At 46.7% G+C, this 16,032-nt stretch overlaps 2 protein-coding genes across 4 annotated transcripts in view; both read right to left on the bottom strand.

Annotated features, from left to right (window-relative positions):
- LOC122733707 (casein kinase I-like) overlaps window positions 1-12,563 on the bottom strand; it is a 104,673-nt gene extending 92,110 nt beyond the window's left edge. For 2 of the 3 annotated variants that reach the window (XM_043974327.1, XM_043974326.1), the window contains exon 1: window positions 12,485-12,555. The gene's annotated coding sequence lies outside the window, so the exon portion shown is untranslated. Of the gene's footprint in view, window positions 1-12,484 lie in introns of all 3 variants that reach the window. The other variant, XM_043974325.1, reaches the window with a different exon arrangement.
- The window catches only part of LOC122733870 (lysine-specific demethylase 2A-like), a 120,869-nt gene continuing 111,045 nt past the window's right edge, over window positions 6,209-16,032 (bottom strand). The window contains exon 4 of the mRNA XM_043974596.1: window positions 6,209-12,554. Coding sequence (XP_043830531.1) covers window positions 10,266-12,554 — 2,289 coding nt within the window. The 3' untranslated portion in view covers window positions 6,209-10,265. The remainder of the gene's footprint in view (window positions 12,555-16,032) is intronic.

The following is a 16,032-nucleotide window of genomic DNA, read 5'->3' as shown; positions in this document are numbered from 1 at the left end:
CATCTTCCACTGGGCTCTCTGGAATTCTGACTCGACAGGTAACACACCTGCTTTTTTCCAATTTCTCAACTCTTTCCACCTATTTGTACTCACTGAACCCTAGTCCCTATTGATGACATGGCATCCCTAGTCTCCCTTTCCCAGTACTGCTTGTACTCTCACTCATGTAGCCCCCAAACAGATCACAATGGCATCAGCAGGACACTCTTCACTTCTTCACTACCACTGCCAGACTCTCCCTCTCCCTCTCCCTCCAGTACTCTGTAATTTCTCCACCCTTGAGCTTCATTCAATCCACATAAATTCAATCACCCAATTAAGATTCTGGTATCTGGTTTCTACCTACTTTCAGCACACTCTTTCCTTTCTCAATGAATTGAATGCCTGGCTCACAGTATTTTCTCCCTCCCTAATTCCAGCCTCATATTCCAAGACTTCAACATACATATGGATACTCCTTCAAGCACCCTAACTTCCCGGCTTCTCAATTTACTCATTTCCCCTGACGTCCTCCTCCACCCCATCTCAGCTCCACACAGATGGTCATACCCTTGATCTTGCTGGCATGTTCTGCTTCCATATTCATGATCTCCACAATTCCTTTATCTGATCATAATCTGTGATCATCACACATTGCCTTTGCTCTTGCAATCCTCAAATCTGTTTTTCCTTTTCACCAGCCTGTAATGTAATCCCTCCGCCTCTCAGCACTTCCTCAGGACCACTCCCCCATCCCCACCCCAGAACTTGCTGTACTCTCCTCCCTTTCCCATCCTGACTCCTTGGGAACAATTCAACTCTACCTTATCTTCTTCTGTGCGGTCTCCTGCTCCCTTATCCTATTTGCTAATCTTACCCTGCAAAGCCCCAGCTCTGGATTCCTTCCACCATCTACTACTGCCCTTGCTCCTATTCACGTGCTACTGATAAAAACTAGAGAAAATCATGAGACCACGCTGCCTGAGACCATCCAAATGTATGTAACATAATCTCAGCCGGCAATCCTTTTACACATACCTGAGTGATTCTCTCTCTCACTCTCCACGGTAGTTATCCCAAACCTTTCCATCCTTCTTTAAACTTCTCATAGGCCCTCCTCCCCTCCCCCTCTCAGCTAAGAACCTTGCCTCAATTCACTGAAAAAAAAAATAGACCTTTCATCAAGAGTTCCCTTTCCTCTCCTCCTCTGCATTTCACATTACTCATGTCTTCCACCACTACCTCTATCTACCCCATCTCACATAAAGAGGTGGCCATTCCCCTTTCCAAAGGAAACGCCTCGGGGGCAGCTAGGTGGCGCAGTGGATAGAGCACTGGCCCTGGATTCAGGATGACCTGAGTTCAAATCAGACCTCAGACACTTGACATTTACTAGCTGTGTGGCTCTGGGCAAGTCACTTAACCTTCACTGCCCCACAAACAAAACAAAACAACCACCCCCCCCCCAAAAAAAGTAAACGCCTCTACAAGCACAAGTGATCCCATTCACTTTCACTTATTTTCAATATTATCCAGTCTGCTGGCTGTTTCCTTGCTCTCTACAAACATGCCCATGTCCACCCGCCCCCATCCTTAAAAAAAGAAGGAAAAACCCTCACTTGATTTGTCCATCACCACTAGCTATTGTCCTAAATCTCTCCTTTCTTTTATGGCTAAGCTCTGAGAAGGCTGTCTACCATGGGTGCCTCCACTTCCTTTCTTCTCTTCTTAATGGTCCGCAGTCTGGCCTCTGATCTCATCATTGAACCAAAATTGCACTCTCCAAAGTTATCAATGATCAAGAGATCAGATGGCCAAACGTAATAGCCATTTCTCAGTCCTTACCTTTTGATCTCTCAGAGTGATTTCACACTGTTGAACAGGCTCTTCTGGAAATTCTCCTGTCCTCCAGATTTTCCTGACACTGCTCTAGCCTATCTGTCACACTGCTGGTTTTCAGTTTCCTTTGCTGGATCTTCATCCAGTTTTCACTTGCTAATGGTGAGCAAACCCCAAGGCTGGGGCCTGAGCCCACTACACTATTTCTCTAGCTGAAGTCCTCAGCTCCCAAGGATTCAATTAACATGTCTATACAGATGATTCTCAGATTTATTTACTCAGCCCTAACTTCTCAGCTGACCTCCAGTATTTCATCTCTAACTGCTTACTGGACAACCAGAACTGGATGTCCTGGTGTTATCTTAAACTCAACACGCCCCAAACTGCAACACATTCACTTTTTTGCCTGCAAAACTGCAACACGTTAGCTTTTTTGCCTGCAAAACTGCAACACATTAGCTTTTCCCCAAACTCTCCCTTCTTAACTTGCATGTCACAGCCAGTGACGCAAGCTCCCAACCTAGGTGGCATCCTTAACTTCTCTCTCTTCCTTCCCCCATATTCAACTTCTCGCCAAGTTTTGTTGATTTTCCCTTTCCTACAAAGCCCTTCTTTCCTCTGCTACTTCCCCCACCTCATTACCTTCTGCCTGGACTATTTCAGTAGCCTACCTCAAGTCTCTCTCCACTCCAATCCATCATCCACTCAGCTTCCAAAGTGACCTCTCTAAAGTGCAAGTCTGACTGTGCCACAAATCACACCTCTCAGGTCAGTAACCCAGGGGGTCCCTATTCCCTCCAGGGTCCAATATAAAATACTCGGACTTTTATACCTGCACTATAACACTAAGTCCTGATTCAGTGTATTTTTACTCATTCTCATTCATATTCTCTCTCTCTCTCTCTCTCTCTCTCTCTCTCTCTCTCTCTCTCCCTCCCTCCCTCCCTCCCCCCTCTCTCTCCAGATAGACAGATGGATAGAGAGAGGGAGAGTCCTTTTGATGTTGTCACCCCCCATTATAGAATATGAGCTCACTGAGGTCAGGGGCTATTTTTGACCTTCTTTGTATTCCCAGTGCTTAGCATAGTGCTTCCTGATCGATTCCTCAAGATTGTCATTGTTCTGAAGTGGAGAAATGACTTGCATAAGTGATGAGAAAAGAGTGGTCAATCTTGTCTTGTTTGGAAGGGGGCAATGAAAGTGAACACAGGTGTTTATTTCATAGAAATCCCTGCATTTCCCCTTTAGTATGTAACACAGCTCTACCTGCTGCAGTTTGGTGCAATGGAAAGAGCACTAGAGTTAGCAAAGAGTTCTTTGGCTGTGCCACTCTAGGCAAGTGGCTTAGCTTCTCTGAACTTCATTTTCCTCCTCTTTTAAAAAGGAACCAATAAATTGTCAAGGAAAGTCCTTTCTAAACTTAAGATGGTAATATGAGTTATTGTTGCCCCCCCCAAAAAAAAAACTCTATAGTGAGAACGGAAAGGAAAGGAGGGCACTTTACAAGCAGCATGATCATTTGCTAAAGAAGCTACAATTTCAAGGGAAAAATCATCCAGTGCATTCAATAAAAGGGACATTTGCATTGGTTAAGTGATCTAATGCATGAAAAAGCCAACATTTCAAGGAAAAGACCTTTTCCCAAGGACTGCATTTTATGTATTTTTAATTGCATTTTAAATATTAGCCAAATGAGTGATTTGAACCAAAGATAAGCTTTGTAGGACCCTAGTAACTAAATTTATCAGGCTAAACACATTCACAGCTATTAAGATGAAATGTGTATACACACAAATACACATATTTCTCTATGCAGGTGACAGATGACCTTCATTATCATTCTAAATGATTAACATGCTTAAATAAATTAACAAACTCTTCAGTAGCATAGCCATTCACTTTGGCTAACAGCTGCAGCACTGCCTCCTCTGGGTATTGAACTGGAAGGCCTGCTCCTCCTTTTACCTCATCTGGAGGACTCCACAATTCAAGACACAGGCTGCCATGTACTCGTCTGTCCAGATGCCACCACTCCCAGATCCACTTCTTCACCCCACTCAGGCATGACTGGCCACCTGAATCTTTGAAATATGCTGTTGTCACCTCAAGTTCAATATGAATGAACTTGGAGTCAACAGCTTTTTCTCTATTGCTAGATGGAGAATTTAGTCTCTCCAGAACCATCAATTAAGGCAGGAGAGAAAATTCACCAGTCTCTTCATACAATTAATTAATTATGATTTTTATTCAACTAGCAGTTAATTTTTGATTGCCTACTATGTAGGCCCAGTACAGTACAGTGTCACAGATCCCAAGGGAAGAGAGAATTTCAAATCGGACAAGGGAGCAATCAATACTATCAAAGGTCACAAGGATATCAAAAACTTAATGATGACCCGGAAAATCAAGCATTAAGATTTGAAAATTAGGAGACGACTGGTGACCTTGGAGCTTAGTGTGTTCTGATGATGTGGTGGAGATAAGGGGTAAATGAGCATTTAATTGCTGTTTCATTCATGGGGTCCTCATCCATATTCTTTACCAAAACCATGGTCGTCCCCCAAGTCTCTGTCCTTCTTTTCTCTATAGATGTCATTTCTTTCACAATTATTATCCGGTCTTATTACCATCTCAAAATCTATGACCCCCAGTTCTAAATATCCAGACCTGTTCTTTCCTGAGCTCCAATACAGCATATTTAGTTATATTTAGTTTGTTTATATATGTGTATTTATTTACATTTATGTATTTATGTTTATATTTATTTTATGAATTTATATTTATAGATTTAGTTGTATATAGTTATAGTTATATGTCCCATAGGCATCTCAGACTCACCCAGACATCAGTATCTATCCCTTGAGTATCCCCCACCCCTGCTCAAAGCTCCCCTCCTTTAAATTTCTTTTGAGGACACTAAGACCCATATAGTTACTAAGGGTTGCAGCGTCAGAATCTCATCCTTGACTTTTTCCTTTCCCTGAGTCCCCCTCTCCCCATAGCTAATCAATTTCCCAGTCTTGTCAACTCTTCTTCTAAGACATATCTCCCATTTGTCCCCTTTTCTGCATTCAAAAAGACACTACCCTAATCCCCAAGAAGACTCAAAAGTCTTGAGTGGACTCCCAACTCGTAGTCTCTCTCCCCTCTAATCCACTTTCTGCCTTGTTGCCAAAACCACAAACGTAACCATATAACCCTGCTACTGGAGAACCTCTGACTTCCCTCCAGAACCTTTCTCAGTTCTCTTGCCTCTAGGGTAAAACATAAAATCCTAAAATTGGGATTTAAAACTCTTCCAAACCTGGCTCCAGCCTACCTTTCTTGTGTTCCTCCATATGTGTTCTCCTTATACACTCTAGAACCCAGTGAAATGGGCCCACTTACAGTTCCCCAAACTATAAATTGAAAGCTCTGGTTCTGTGACTTCTCAAAGGAGAAGGGGAATAGATATTGGGATGCACAATGGATGTTTGAATGGAAAAAGTGGAAGCATTTCATGTTTACCACTCTCTCTAGCTTGAAAAGACAGTAGTAGATTTGGGGGTTTATAGAGTTGAAAGGTTTTTTGTCTGCTTTTGATTTGGTTTTTGGTTTTGTTTGGGGGATCGAGGAATCTAAGCGTGTTTACACACAGAGGGGAAGAATTCTCCATGTGTTACTCTAGATTTTAACTTGGCTTAATCATAGCAAAAAGCCAAGGCAGGTCACAATCCTTCCCTCTCTTTACCCCTCCTTTCCCCTCTCTGGAATGGCCCCCAGCAGACTGAATTTCTCTTTTTGTGTTACAGGTCATGCTCCCAGTGAGGCATCCCACAAAGTTCCTGTTCTCAGAAGAATGAACCTCTCTCCCCACCCCACCCCCCTCTCTCTCATTTGCTGAGTTGAAGTGAGTGAATATCACTGCTCAGGTAACCACGTGCACTCCCCATCTTTTGTAGTCTCTTGCTCAGGTGCGCTCGGGCCACCATGAAGAATGACTTTGTAAAATCCTATTGCTACTAGGGTTGCCAACCAGCCTAACTAGTATTGTATCTCAGAAGCTCGGGATGCTCTTACTGATTTATCCTGTCACTGCCTTGGTCTGGGGGGGGGGGGGGAGGGGTTCTGCATTTTATTTTGATTTTGGTAACATGTCAACAATATTTTTTAAATGTTAACTATATACCAGTAATAAACTGAGATACCCTGGGGGATTGTGGGGTTACTGCAAAGCATTCCAGAATCCATATGCCACCAAGGACTGTCATGTGTATCCTTAGGTCCAACACCATATTCAATATCTATATTTCATAGACTGAACAAAAACAAACTTACACACGTATTATTTTTCAAATGTCTGTAGATGCTGTTGTGATAAATAAAATGAAAATTTATTTCAAAGCATTACTGAATTTTCAATAACTTTTTGTCACCATGTATTTTCTCAATCATCATTAATAATACAGCTATAGTGGAAGTCCATGAAATGTTTTGACCATAAAAAGAAATCTTCATATTTAAAAAGTTTGTGAACCATAAATACACACCATTTCCACCAGCAATAAAGAATCAATTCCCCACACTCAAATACAATTATTCAAGAAGAAAACAAAACAAAACAAACAAAAAAACAATCTCAGAAGAGAAGGAACACAGCAAAATGGGATGTGTGTCTAGGACTACGCAGGTCCTAATGTGCACTGGGATTAAACACTCACTGAAACTGCTTGCCCTAGACTAGTCAAGATTTGATCACAAGCAAGACACATAATTTTAAGGAGAAAACCCTTATGGATAATCTGATCCCAAGTGACTAAGAAAATGAACTCAGAGCCTTGCAATAATCTTCTTTGTGGTTTGGGGGATGAGGGGCAGGGGCAAAAGGGAGAGGGAGAAAAAGGATGAGGAAGAAGGCATTTGTAGGGTCCCTATAGATATTACAGACCAGAGGTGTCAAACAGGCTGCCTGGAAAAGCATCCCAAAACATTCCTCATTGTAAACCAGATTAAAATGTAATTGGGAAATATTTAACAAAATAAATAAAAATACAATATAACATAGATAATGTTAACATGTGGTTTTCTAAGTCAATATGCTACCCACACATAGCATTAAGTGGGCCTCCTTTCTATTTGAGTTTGACACCACTGGTATAGACCATGCCAAGTAAAACAAGTTAACTTCAAGTAAAACAAGGTTAGAAATTACAAGTGCTGGTCAAGGATTAAGGAAATATTCTGGGTTTAAATAGCTTACTTTGAAAAAAAGAAAAAAAGTGGGTATGGGGTCCCTTGAACCACAGCCACAAACCCTCTGAAGGGAGGGCAATTATTCCTCCTCTACCGGGGTTCCAAGGTATTTCAGGGGTACCCTAGCTCTCAGCATAGCTCGGAATGATTGAAGTAGAAATATGGAGATTTGGGGTTTGGAGTAACATCTACATTTTTCTCGGGTTACTAGACTGTAATATCAAGAGAATGTTGTAGCTACAGTTTACCTAGATTTCAGCAAAGCCTTCCAGTTTCTCATGCTACTTTTGTCAATAAGGTAGAGAGATATGGGCTAGGTAGTTTCAGAATAATGGAATGGTTGGACCCAAAGAACAACTATTTGTGGTCCAATGTCCTTTTGGAAGGAAACTTTTGTAGAGTAACCCAGGGCCCTGGACCTGGCTCTGTGCTGTTTAATGTTTCAGGTTTTTTGTAATAATTTGAATAAAGGCATAGTTGGCCTGCTCATCCGATTTGCACAACACAAACCAAGGAGGGATGGCTAGAACATGGAGTGATAGAATCTTGGGCCAAATCTCATAAAGTGAAATTTAATGGGATTAAATATAAAAATCTTAGAATTACATTCTAAAAGTCAGCTTCCCAAACACAAGATGGGAGTAAGCATGATTAGAAGTTTGTTTGCAAAAGATCTGGAGGTTTTGGTGGGCTGCAATCTGAGTCAACAGTGCAATACAACCTTTGGCTGTGTGAAGAGAGGCACAGTGGCCAGGACTTGGGCGGGGGAGGTGATGGGGATTGTTTAGCCAGTACAGGAGAAGACTGGGAGGGAAAGGACACAATAGCCGTCTTCAGGTACTGGGGAAATTATCATGGGGAAAATATACAGGGAATTCTTAGGTTTCTTCTAACTCAAATTGGCCTATTATCCTGTGACCACAGTCGAGCTCATCACCACTCTGTTCTCAACTAAACTCTGATGCCTCTTAGGAGTCAACACTGACAATAGAGGGGCCCCTAAAGGACAGAGCTGATTTTTCAGATAACTGTTCCCTTCAGGCAGCTACACGTGGCAGTAACCTTGTGATTCGCTGGCATAGGTAAGTGCTATAAAGATTAAGGTTGGTCTACATGGAACCACTGAATCCAACATCTGCAGGAAAACCAACCAACCAACCATTTGGGATGGGGCAGTCACATACAAAACAGCAGCAAAAATAACTTCGGTTGTCTAGTCCCATCTCCCCAGGCTTAGAATTATTGGGGAGAGGGAGGGTATGGCTAGGAATATATTTCAGATGACTAAGTACAGCAATTATCCCAAGTACAGGAAATTTTCAGCTTATGCATGGGTTGTGTTCCAAATATTTATTCATAAAGCAATTGTTTGAAACTCAGAATGCATTTTCCCATAGAAACAATGGTAAAAATGAAGGCAAAGCCCTCCTCAGGCTAGCCCCAAAAGGCTGTTTAACTCATAATATAACTGAACCTTCACTAAAGTCCTACTCCAATGTCTCATCACAATGCCAGGTGGATCCTGGGTTCTCAAAGACCATGTCAGTCAAATGCACATTTTTTTAAAAGTTCTACCAAGCAGGTCAGGCCTTTAGTATGGTCCCGGTGATAGACTAATTGTCTGTCACCCAAAGACCAGCTTAGGCAAGTTCAGAGACAATCACTACCAGGTTGGATACAGGCTGATGATTTTTTTTGACAATAAAAAGTCTCAAACACCATTAATTAACTTGTAGAGAGGATGCAATCAGTGTTGGTGAAGGGAGGACTCACAACGACAAAATCACAGTTCTTTGAAGTGTTGAAGTTAGCAGATGAGCTATAGTACTTAGAGTACTAGCCAGAGTTCTGAGTCTTAGGAGCAAAGGATGGAGGAGGAAGGTTTCCTCCCCATTTCCTGGGCCTAGAGCCAGCTGTAAGCAAAAATCTTAAACGGGCAAAGTTTCTCTTTGGCATCCTCCCAACTCCTCTTCTGTAATCCTCCTGCTATCTCTTAATACCTCTCTCCCCAGGCCTCCAAACGCCTAATGGCTCTCAGGCCTCCCTCAAGTCCCCACTGCGGCACCCACCTGGCCCCGGGCAGTCAAGCATAGGGCTGACATGGGGCACAGAAAATAATACATTTGGGGGCACACCCTTTATTACACTCACAGAATCAAATCAGTCAGAACAAGACCAGATCGTCTAGTACAACCCCCAAATTTTACAAATCAGGAAACTGAGGCCAAGAGAGAAGTGACTTGGCTAAAGTCACATCACTAGTAAGGGTAGTAAGGAGCAGATCCAGGGCTTGAACCCAGCTCTCCTAACTCCCAAGTCCAACACTCTGTCCAATACTCCATGCTGCCAATGATTGGTTTTGAAGATCATAAGATCATGAATTTGAAGCTGGAAGGGACCTTAGAGGTCATCTATTCCAACTCTTTCATTTTTTTTTTTTAATTTTTAAATTTTTTAAGGTTTTTTTTTTCCCAAGGTTTTTTTTCCCCCAAGGTTTTTTTTTTGTTTGTTTGTTTTTTTGGGGTTTTTTGGCTTTTTTTTTTTTTAAACAGGGAAACTGTATTTGGACAGTGTCAAGCTGCAGGGGGTAAGGACAGACATGTAGGAGGTTTCTGGAAATTCAACAGCACCAGTGTGATTTGCAGGTTCTAGTCTTAATCTGGCCCATGCCACCCATCTGCAGAGCTGGGAAGGATATGATGGAGCAGAGACACTCACTGAACACCCCAAGAACAGTCTAACCACTGAGACAGGGCTACTTTCTCTTTAAGCAGCCCAACCTGCTTACTTTCCCAGTGCTCAGGCCCAGGCCCTGCTGAGAGATGGGGGATGGGGTGGGGTGGCCTAGGTAGGGGGGGGGATTCTATACAGATTAAGTTGGCACAGCACCCCCAAACTATGAGCTTGGTCTCCAAGTGGGCACCTCCTGTGATTTTTTTTTCCCTTTTTCATTAGAGGGAGGGAAGGAAGGAGGAAAGGAATGAGGGAGAGAAGGGAGCAGGCAGGTCATCCTTGTGCTCAGTCAGAGTAGGACATAATAGCAGGAATACCCTCTCTACCCCAATCCTGCTATAGTGGGAGGGGACAGGGATGGAAAGGTAGAGGGAGTGTGATGCTGGCCTTGAAGCCCATGCAGAATAGGGGAGGGAAGCTCTCCTCTGTGAGGGAGCAGGGAAAAGGATTTGTTTCCTTTTCAGTCTGTGATTGGATGGGTTTTAGCTGATCTTCTGGATCAACTTCTCATCAGACAGGCAGTAGAGGTTGTTGATGGACAGGTCCGAGATGAAATGCTCACAGGCCTTCCGGGTGATCTGCTTGCAGCCTCGAAGGTCAATCAAGGTGACATTAGAGATGCGCCGTAGATACAACAGAGATTGGTCTGTCAACTTATTGCAACCTGCCATATTGATTTCTGTGAGGGAGTTGCGAGTGGAAGAGCCAACAGCTGTTAGTAGGTTTGGCGACTGATCTGTAAGGTAGCTGCAGTGACTGAGGTCGAGTCGAGACAGAAGAGGCATGTGGCGAATGATGAGTCGAAGCGTGGCATCAGTGATATCTAGGCCAGCCAGCCGAAAATCTGTCATGTTTCGGAGCTTGCTGCGATTGTCATGACCAGGCTTATCAGTTGGTGGGGTCAACAAGTCTCGGATCTGAGGGTCCTTGATTCCTACTGCCCACCTAAGGTCCAGGGTCCTGAGAAGGGGGCAGCTGGAGGTGCTGAGAGCAGAGACTGCAGACCAAGAGCAGCCGGCTAGGAGGAGGTCTTTCAGGCCTGGAAGCCTATTGACAAGCCACGTCAGCTGCTTTTTGGAGATGTTGGTCCAACTGAGGTCAAGGCTCACTGGCTGCCTCTTGATAATGCCACTCAGTGCCTGGGGGACAATGGCCTTACACCTGCTCAAGTCAATTTTTGTCCAGAGTCTCTTGTCACAGCACCATTTATACCATGTCTTACACACCCTCATACATTCACAAAGTTCTCTGCGGTTGAGATAACGGAAGACAGACAGCCAGATCTCCCTTTGCATCCAGCTTTCCTCCTCGTCCTGAGTCCAGCTGCCCTGGCTGTTCATTGTGGCTGCCTCGCCCTCCTCCTCGGCACTCTCCTCCTCCTCCTCCTCGGCACTCTCCTCCTCCTCCTCAGCACTGTCATCGTCCTCATCATCATCCTCATCGTCGTCATCATCGTCATCGTCGTCGTCATCATCGTCAAAGTCCTGCTCTCTGCCCAGGTCGTCTTCATCTCTCAGCTGGGGAGTCAGAGCTGGACAATGCTGTACCAGGACCCGGGGAGAATGATGGAGGTTGGCAGAGGAAGCTGTGATGGCCTGCAGCTTGGGCACAATGGAAGTTCCCTGAAGCTCTTTATTGGGCCTCTGTGGTGTGACCATTAGATATGTCCCACGAATTCTCACCTTCTCCACTTCAGACAGCTCTTTCTTGCCACTGGGATTGTTCTCTTTCTCTCTCTGTGTGGCCTGGAGCCGAAGCTGTCTTCTTTTGAAGCGGTCATCCCTGCTGGCACCGTGGTGGTCGCTGGGGCCAGCACCTGGGGACGACCGGGTCACCATACCATGGGGGGGTCCTGGGTCATGGATAAGCTGCAGCATAGTGGTGGATGAGTGAGGAGGCTGCTGGATGAGTGGCTCCTCACGGCTTCGAAGGGGCCGCAGAACTTTGGCTTGGACCACACCCTCATCACCGTCATCCATTTTCCGCCTCTGCACTTTCTCTGGGTTGTCCGGCTGGTAGCACTTTGGGCACTCCCAGCAATTTGGCAGTTCATCATTAAGCAGTCCTTCCCCATCCATCTGCAGGCAACCGGGATGAACAACCTCATTGCAGATACAACACTCCATGAGTTTCTTCTCAAAGTCCTGGGTCTCCTCATTCTGATCCACCTCGCCACACAGGGAACAAGTGACAGAGTAGGGCAGTCGGGGGGCCAAACACTGGCGCAGGACACAGGACTGCTTCATGCGGCCGGGCCCCCCAAACTTCTTCATGTCCCGGCAGTAGCGGCACACACCACACTCTCCCTGCACGCAGGCCTCACACTTGCGGCATCGAACCCGCCTCCTACGGGCTCCTGATACTGGGGGCGAGGGAGTGGGCCTCACGGGCGGTGGCAGCCTAGGGGAGCGCTTCATGGCAGGAGGGAGGCTTGGCGGGAGCAGCTGGGGCCTGGTGGGAAAGCTAAGCCGGTCCCTCGGGAGCCCCTGAGCTAAGGACCCTGGTGGGGGCCAACTGGGGGGGGGGAGCACTGCTGGCAAGCCCTTCCACCAGTATCTGAAAGGCTCTGCCCACTCTGCCTGGCCCTCGGGCTGCTGGTCCCTCCCGGGCTGCGGGGGCTCTTGGTGCAAGTGTCCCCGGAGCCTCGGTTTGCCTGGGGGAGGGGGGCTGCAAGTTAGGCTGGGCGAGTTGGATCTCCTACCTCTCCGTAACTTCGAATGTACTGAACAAGCGTGGACGTCCCCAAGGCGCCTCGGCCAGGCCACGCAAAGCTGCTCCGGAGGCCCAGGGCGCGCCTGACAAGAGCGGCGGGCGGCGGGCGGGCCGGCGGGCGGCGGGCGGCGGGCGGGCGGGCGGCCGGCCGAGCGGGCGGGCGGGCGGGCAGGGCGGCCGGGCGGGCGGGCGGGCGGGCGGCCGGGAGGGAGGCAGGCAGGCAGGCAGGCCGGGCGGGCGGCCCGGCGGCCGAGCGGCCGGGAGGCAGGCCGGGCGGCCGGGAGGCCGGGCGGCCGGGCGGGCGGGCGGGACGCGCGCTCCTTCCCGGGGCCCTTCCTTCCCGTGCTGATGAGAGCCGAGCGAGCAAACGGTATTGCTCTAGTGCCGCGGCTGCTGCTGCTGCGGCTGCTGCGGCGGCGGCGGCGGCGGCGGCTGCTGCTGCTGCTGGGGTTGTTGCTGCTGCTGCTGCTGCTGCTGCTGCTGCGTCACCCACATGCGGCTCCCAGAAATGCTTTGCGCGTGCGCGCCAGAGAGGCGAGAGCGGAGGTGGGGGGAGCCGGAGCCGAGCCCGAGCGGGAGGGGGAGGGAGAGCGGGAGCGGGGCTGGGGAGCGGCCGCCGGAGGGACAGGGACGAGAGGAAGGGGAGGGAGGCGGCAGGGGGAGGCGAGTGTGGGATGGAACCGGAGCCCGGGGGCGGGAGGGAGGCGGGACCGGGGAAAGAAAGAGAGAGTGACAGAAAGGAGGGGCAGGAAAGAGGGGGAGGAAAAAAGGGGTCGGGGAAGCCCGAGCGGAGGCCGGGGGGCGCGGGCCAGAGAGAGGAAAACGCGATCAAAGGAAAGGGAGCGGCAGCGGGAGGGGGAGAGGCGAGAGGAGACGGGCAGGGGCGAGGTGGGGGAAGGCGAAAAATGAGGCGCAGGAGCTAACTGACTTGGCCAAGGTCACACTGACTCAGAGGCTGAGCTGCGATCCGGACCCGAAATCCCGCGTTCTGCCCTCTAATCCAGACTGCCCAGAAAAGTTGAAGAGATGGGGGCGGGGGGCGGGGGGCGGAGGCCTCCCTCAGTGTTTAATTCCTCAGGGAAGCTTTATCCCCAACAAATGTTCAGAGGCCAGCTGATAGATTATCACTGTCCCAGTTCTGATGGACTCCCCCTTTTCAAGGGAACACATGAAAAGCTTGGGTAGCTACAAGCAGGCTGCAGGGGTTAGTGAGCTGGGTGTTTGGAGGGCATGGGGGCGGGGGAGGGAGATGGGAAGGAGTTTAGACTGAAATATGAAGGATAGAGATGATTAAAATGAAATGATCAATTCCAAAAACTAGATATTCTGGATGGTACTGGAGTGTATCTGATTGGATTATATTCCTACGCAGAATGGGAGTTAGCCTTGGTTCCTCAATGATGCATTTATGAACATTTTGGAAATGAAATAAAATACTTAACTCTGGACTTGGATAAGTGAGGGAATCTGTCTGCTGAGGATAGGGCCCCACATAACTTCGGTTGTGAAATGATAATGCAGTGTAGCAGCAGTCCAAAGCAGCTGGCTTTGTCCACACTGGTGCCTTTCTCACATCTGAAATCCATATGAGCTTAGCTTTCTTCTTTAAGCATCAGTAGCTAGCTTTTGATGTATGGTTTTGTAGCACTGGAGGGATTGCTTGGAAGGGGATTCATATATTGGCTATTCCATTTGGGTTTGTTTGGGGGGGGGTGTTTTGGGGTTGGAGTTTTTTCATCATTTTGTTTTGTTTTGTTTGTTTTTCCACTCCCCTTTGGAAGGGGAGACTACAAAAGAAATGAGTACACAATTAAGATCTTATGCACTTGATGAATATGCAAGGAGAGAGACTATGCCTGTACCACCATGCAGGTTTCCCTGCCTTATCTGGGTGATCTGAAGCAGGCAGCTATTTCAATAACCCTAATGGGTTCAAAGCAGCAGTTCCTTTCAGAACCCTGATGATGCACAATACAGCTAACTCTTTGACCATCTACTTATATGATGACAGAAAAATTCATTGTCTATCATCAAATGAGTGGAAATGCACAGGGTGGTCTGAAGATGGGTCACAGGATTCCCTCAGACCTGCTGCTCAATCCTAACGATCTGTTCTCAAGCCTCCTCCTTCCTGACCTCTCCATAGCAATTTGGCACTTCCTGGAGTCATTGACTTCCTTCTCTTATCCGCCTGACTGGTCTTCCTCAGCTTCCTTGCAGCAGCATTATCCATGCTACCATGTGCTTTTCCCTTAGATTTATTCCTCTGAATTGTCCTGTTTCTGTCAAGGATACCACCATTCTCCTACTTCCCTAGGTTCCCCACCTACCCAACTCTCACCCACACCAAACCAATCAGTTGCCAATTTTCAGCAGCTCTACCTCCACAACTTCCTTTAAATCTATCCCCTTCTCTCCACTCACAACACAACCATCTGTAAATTCAAGCTCAAATCATCTCTCACCAGGACTAGCCTCCTAGTTGGCCTCCTTCCTTCCATGCGATCCCCTCTCTAACTCACCCTCCACAAGCCAGCAAAATGATATTCCTAAAGCCCAAGTCTCAGGACTTCCCTCCTGGCTCCATGAACTTTGATGTCTCTGAATGACCTCTGGGATGACCTATGAACTCCTATGCTTGGCATTTAAAGCCCTTCACAATCTGGTTTCCAGGCTGATTCCACACCTCATACAAACACTCTCATATACTTTATGCTGCTCCTTGTGCATTAAATTCACTTTCCTTCCTTTGTCTTTGCACAGACTGTGCCTATCCCTGCAATGTTCTCCTTTCCTCACTTCTTCCTTCAGTTCCCTTGGAGACTTAGCTCCAGCATGTTCATGAGGCAGGAGGGGGAAGGGAGAAGGGGGAGGGGAGCTCGACAAATTCCTGGCCTTGCTAGTGCTCTACCCTCAGGCTTATTTTGTATGTATTTTATATTGATATAATTATGTTTATGTTTTCCCCCAGCAGAACGCACACCCCATAAAGACAAGATTTTTTTTTCCCTTTTAGCACCTATAATAGGTGCCTAATAAATGTTTGTAAAATGAATTGCTATTGAAATCTTCTCAGTCAGTCAATAAGCTAGTATTAAGCATTTACCATATAACGGGCACTGATGCAAAGAAAAGGCAAAAATCACCATCCCTGCTCTTGAGATCACAGTCTAAAAGTGGAGACATACCCAGGTACATGCAAGATCTAGACAGTGCAAATGGAAGGTGGTGCAGTGGATAAAGCACCACCCTTGGATTCAGGAGGACCTGAGTTCAAATCTGACCTCAGACAATGGGCAAATCACTTAACCGTCATTGCCCTACAAAAACAAAAAAACCCAACAACAAAACATGATTTACATGTAAAAACAATTTTAGCATTCTTTTTAAAAATTCTGAGTTCCAAATTCTCTCCCACTCCTCCCCCCTTCATTGAGAAGGCAAGTTAACATAGGTTTTATGTGTGCAGTTATGCAAGACATATTTACACATTAGTCATATTGTGAAAGAAAAAACAGACAAAAACACAAGAAAAAT

This window comes from Dromiciops gliroides, chromosome X (assembly GCF_019393635.1).
Source record: "Dromiciops gliroides isolate mDroGli1 chromosome X, mDroGli1.pri, whole genome shotgun sequence".
NCBI classification, from domain to species: Eukaryota; Metazoa; Chordata; class Mammalia; order Microbiotheria; family Microbiotheriidae; genus Dromiciops; species Dromiciops gliroides.
Note: the sequence above shows the minus strand (reverse complement) of the source record. Positions and strands in the feature narration are given on the sequence as shown.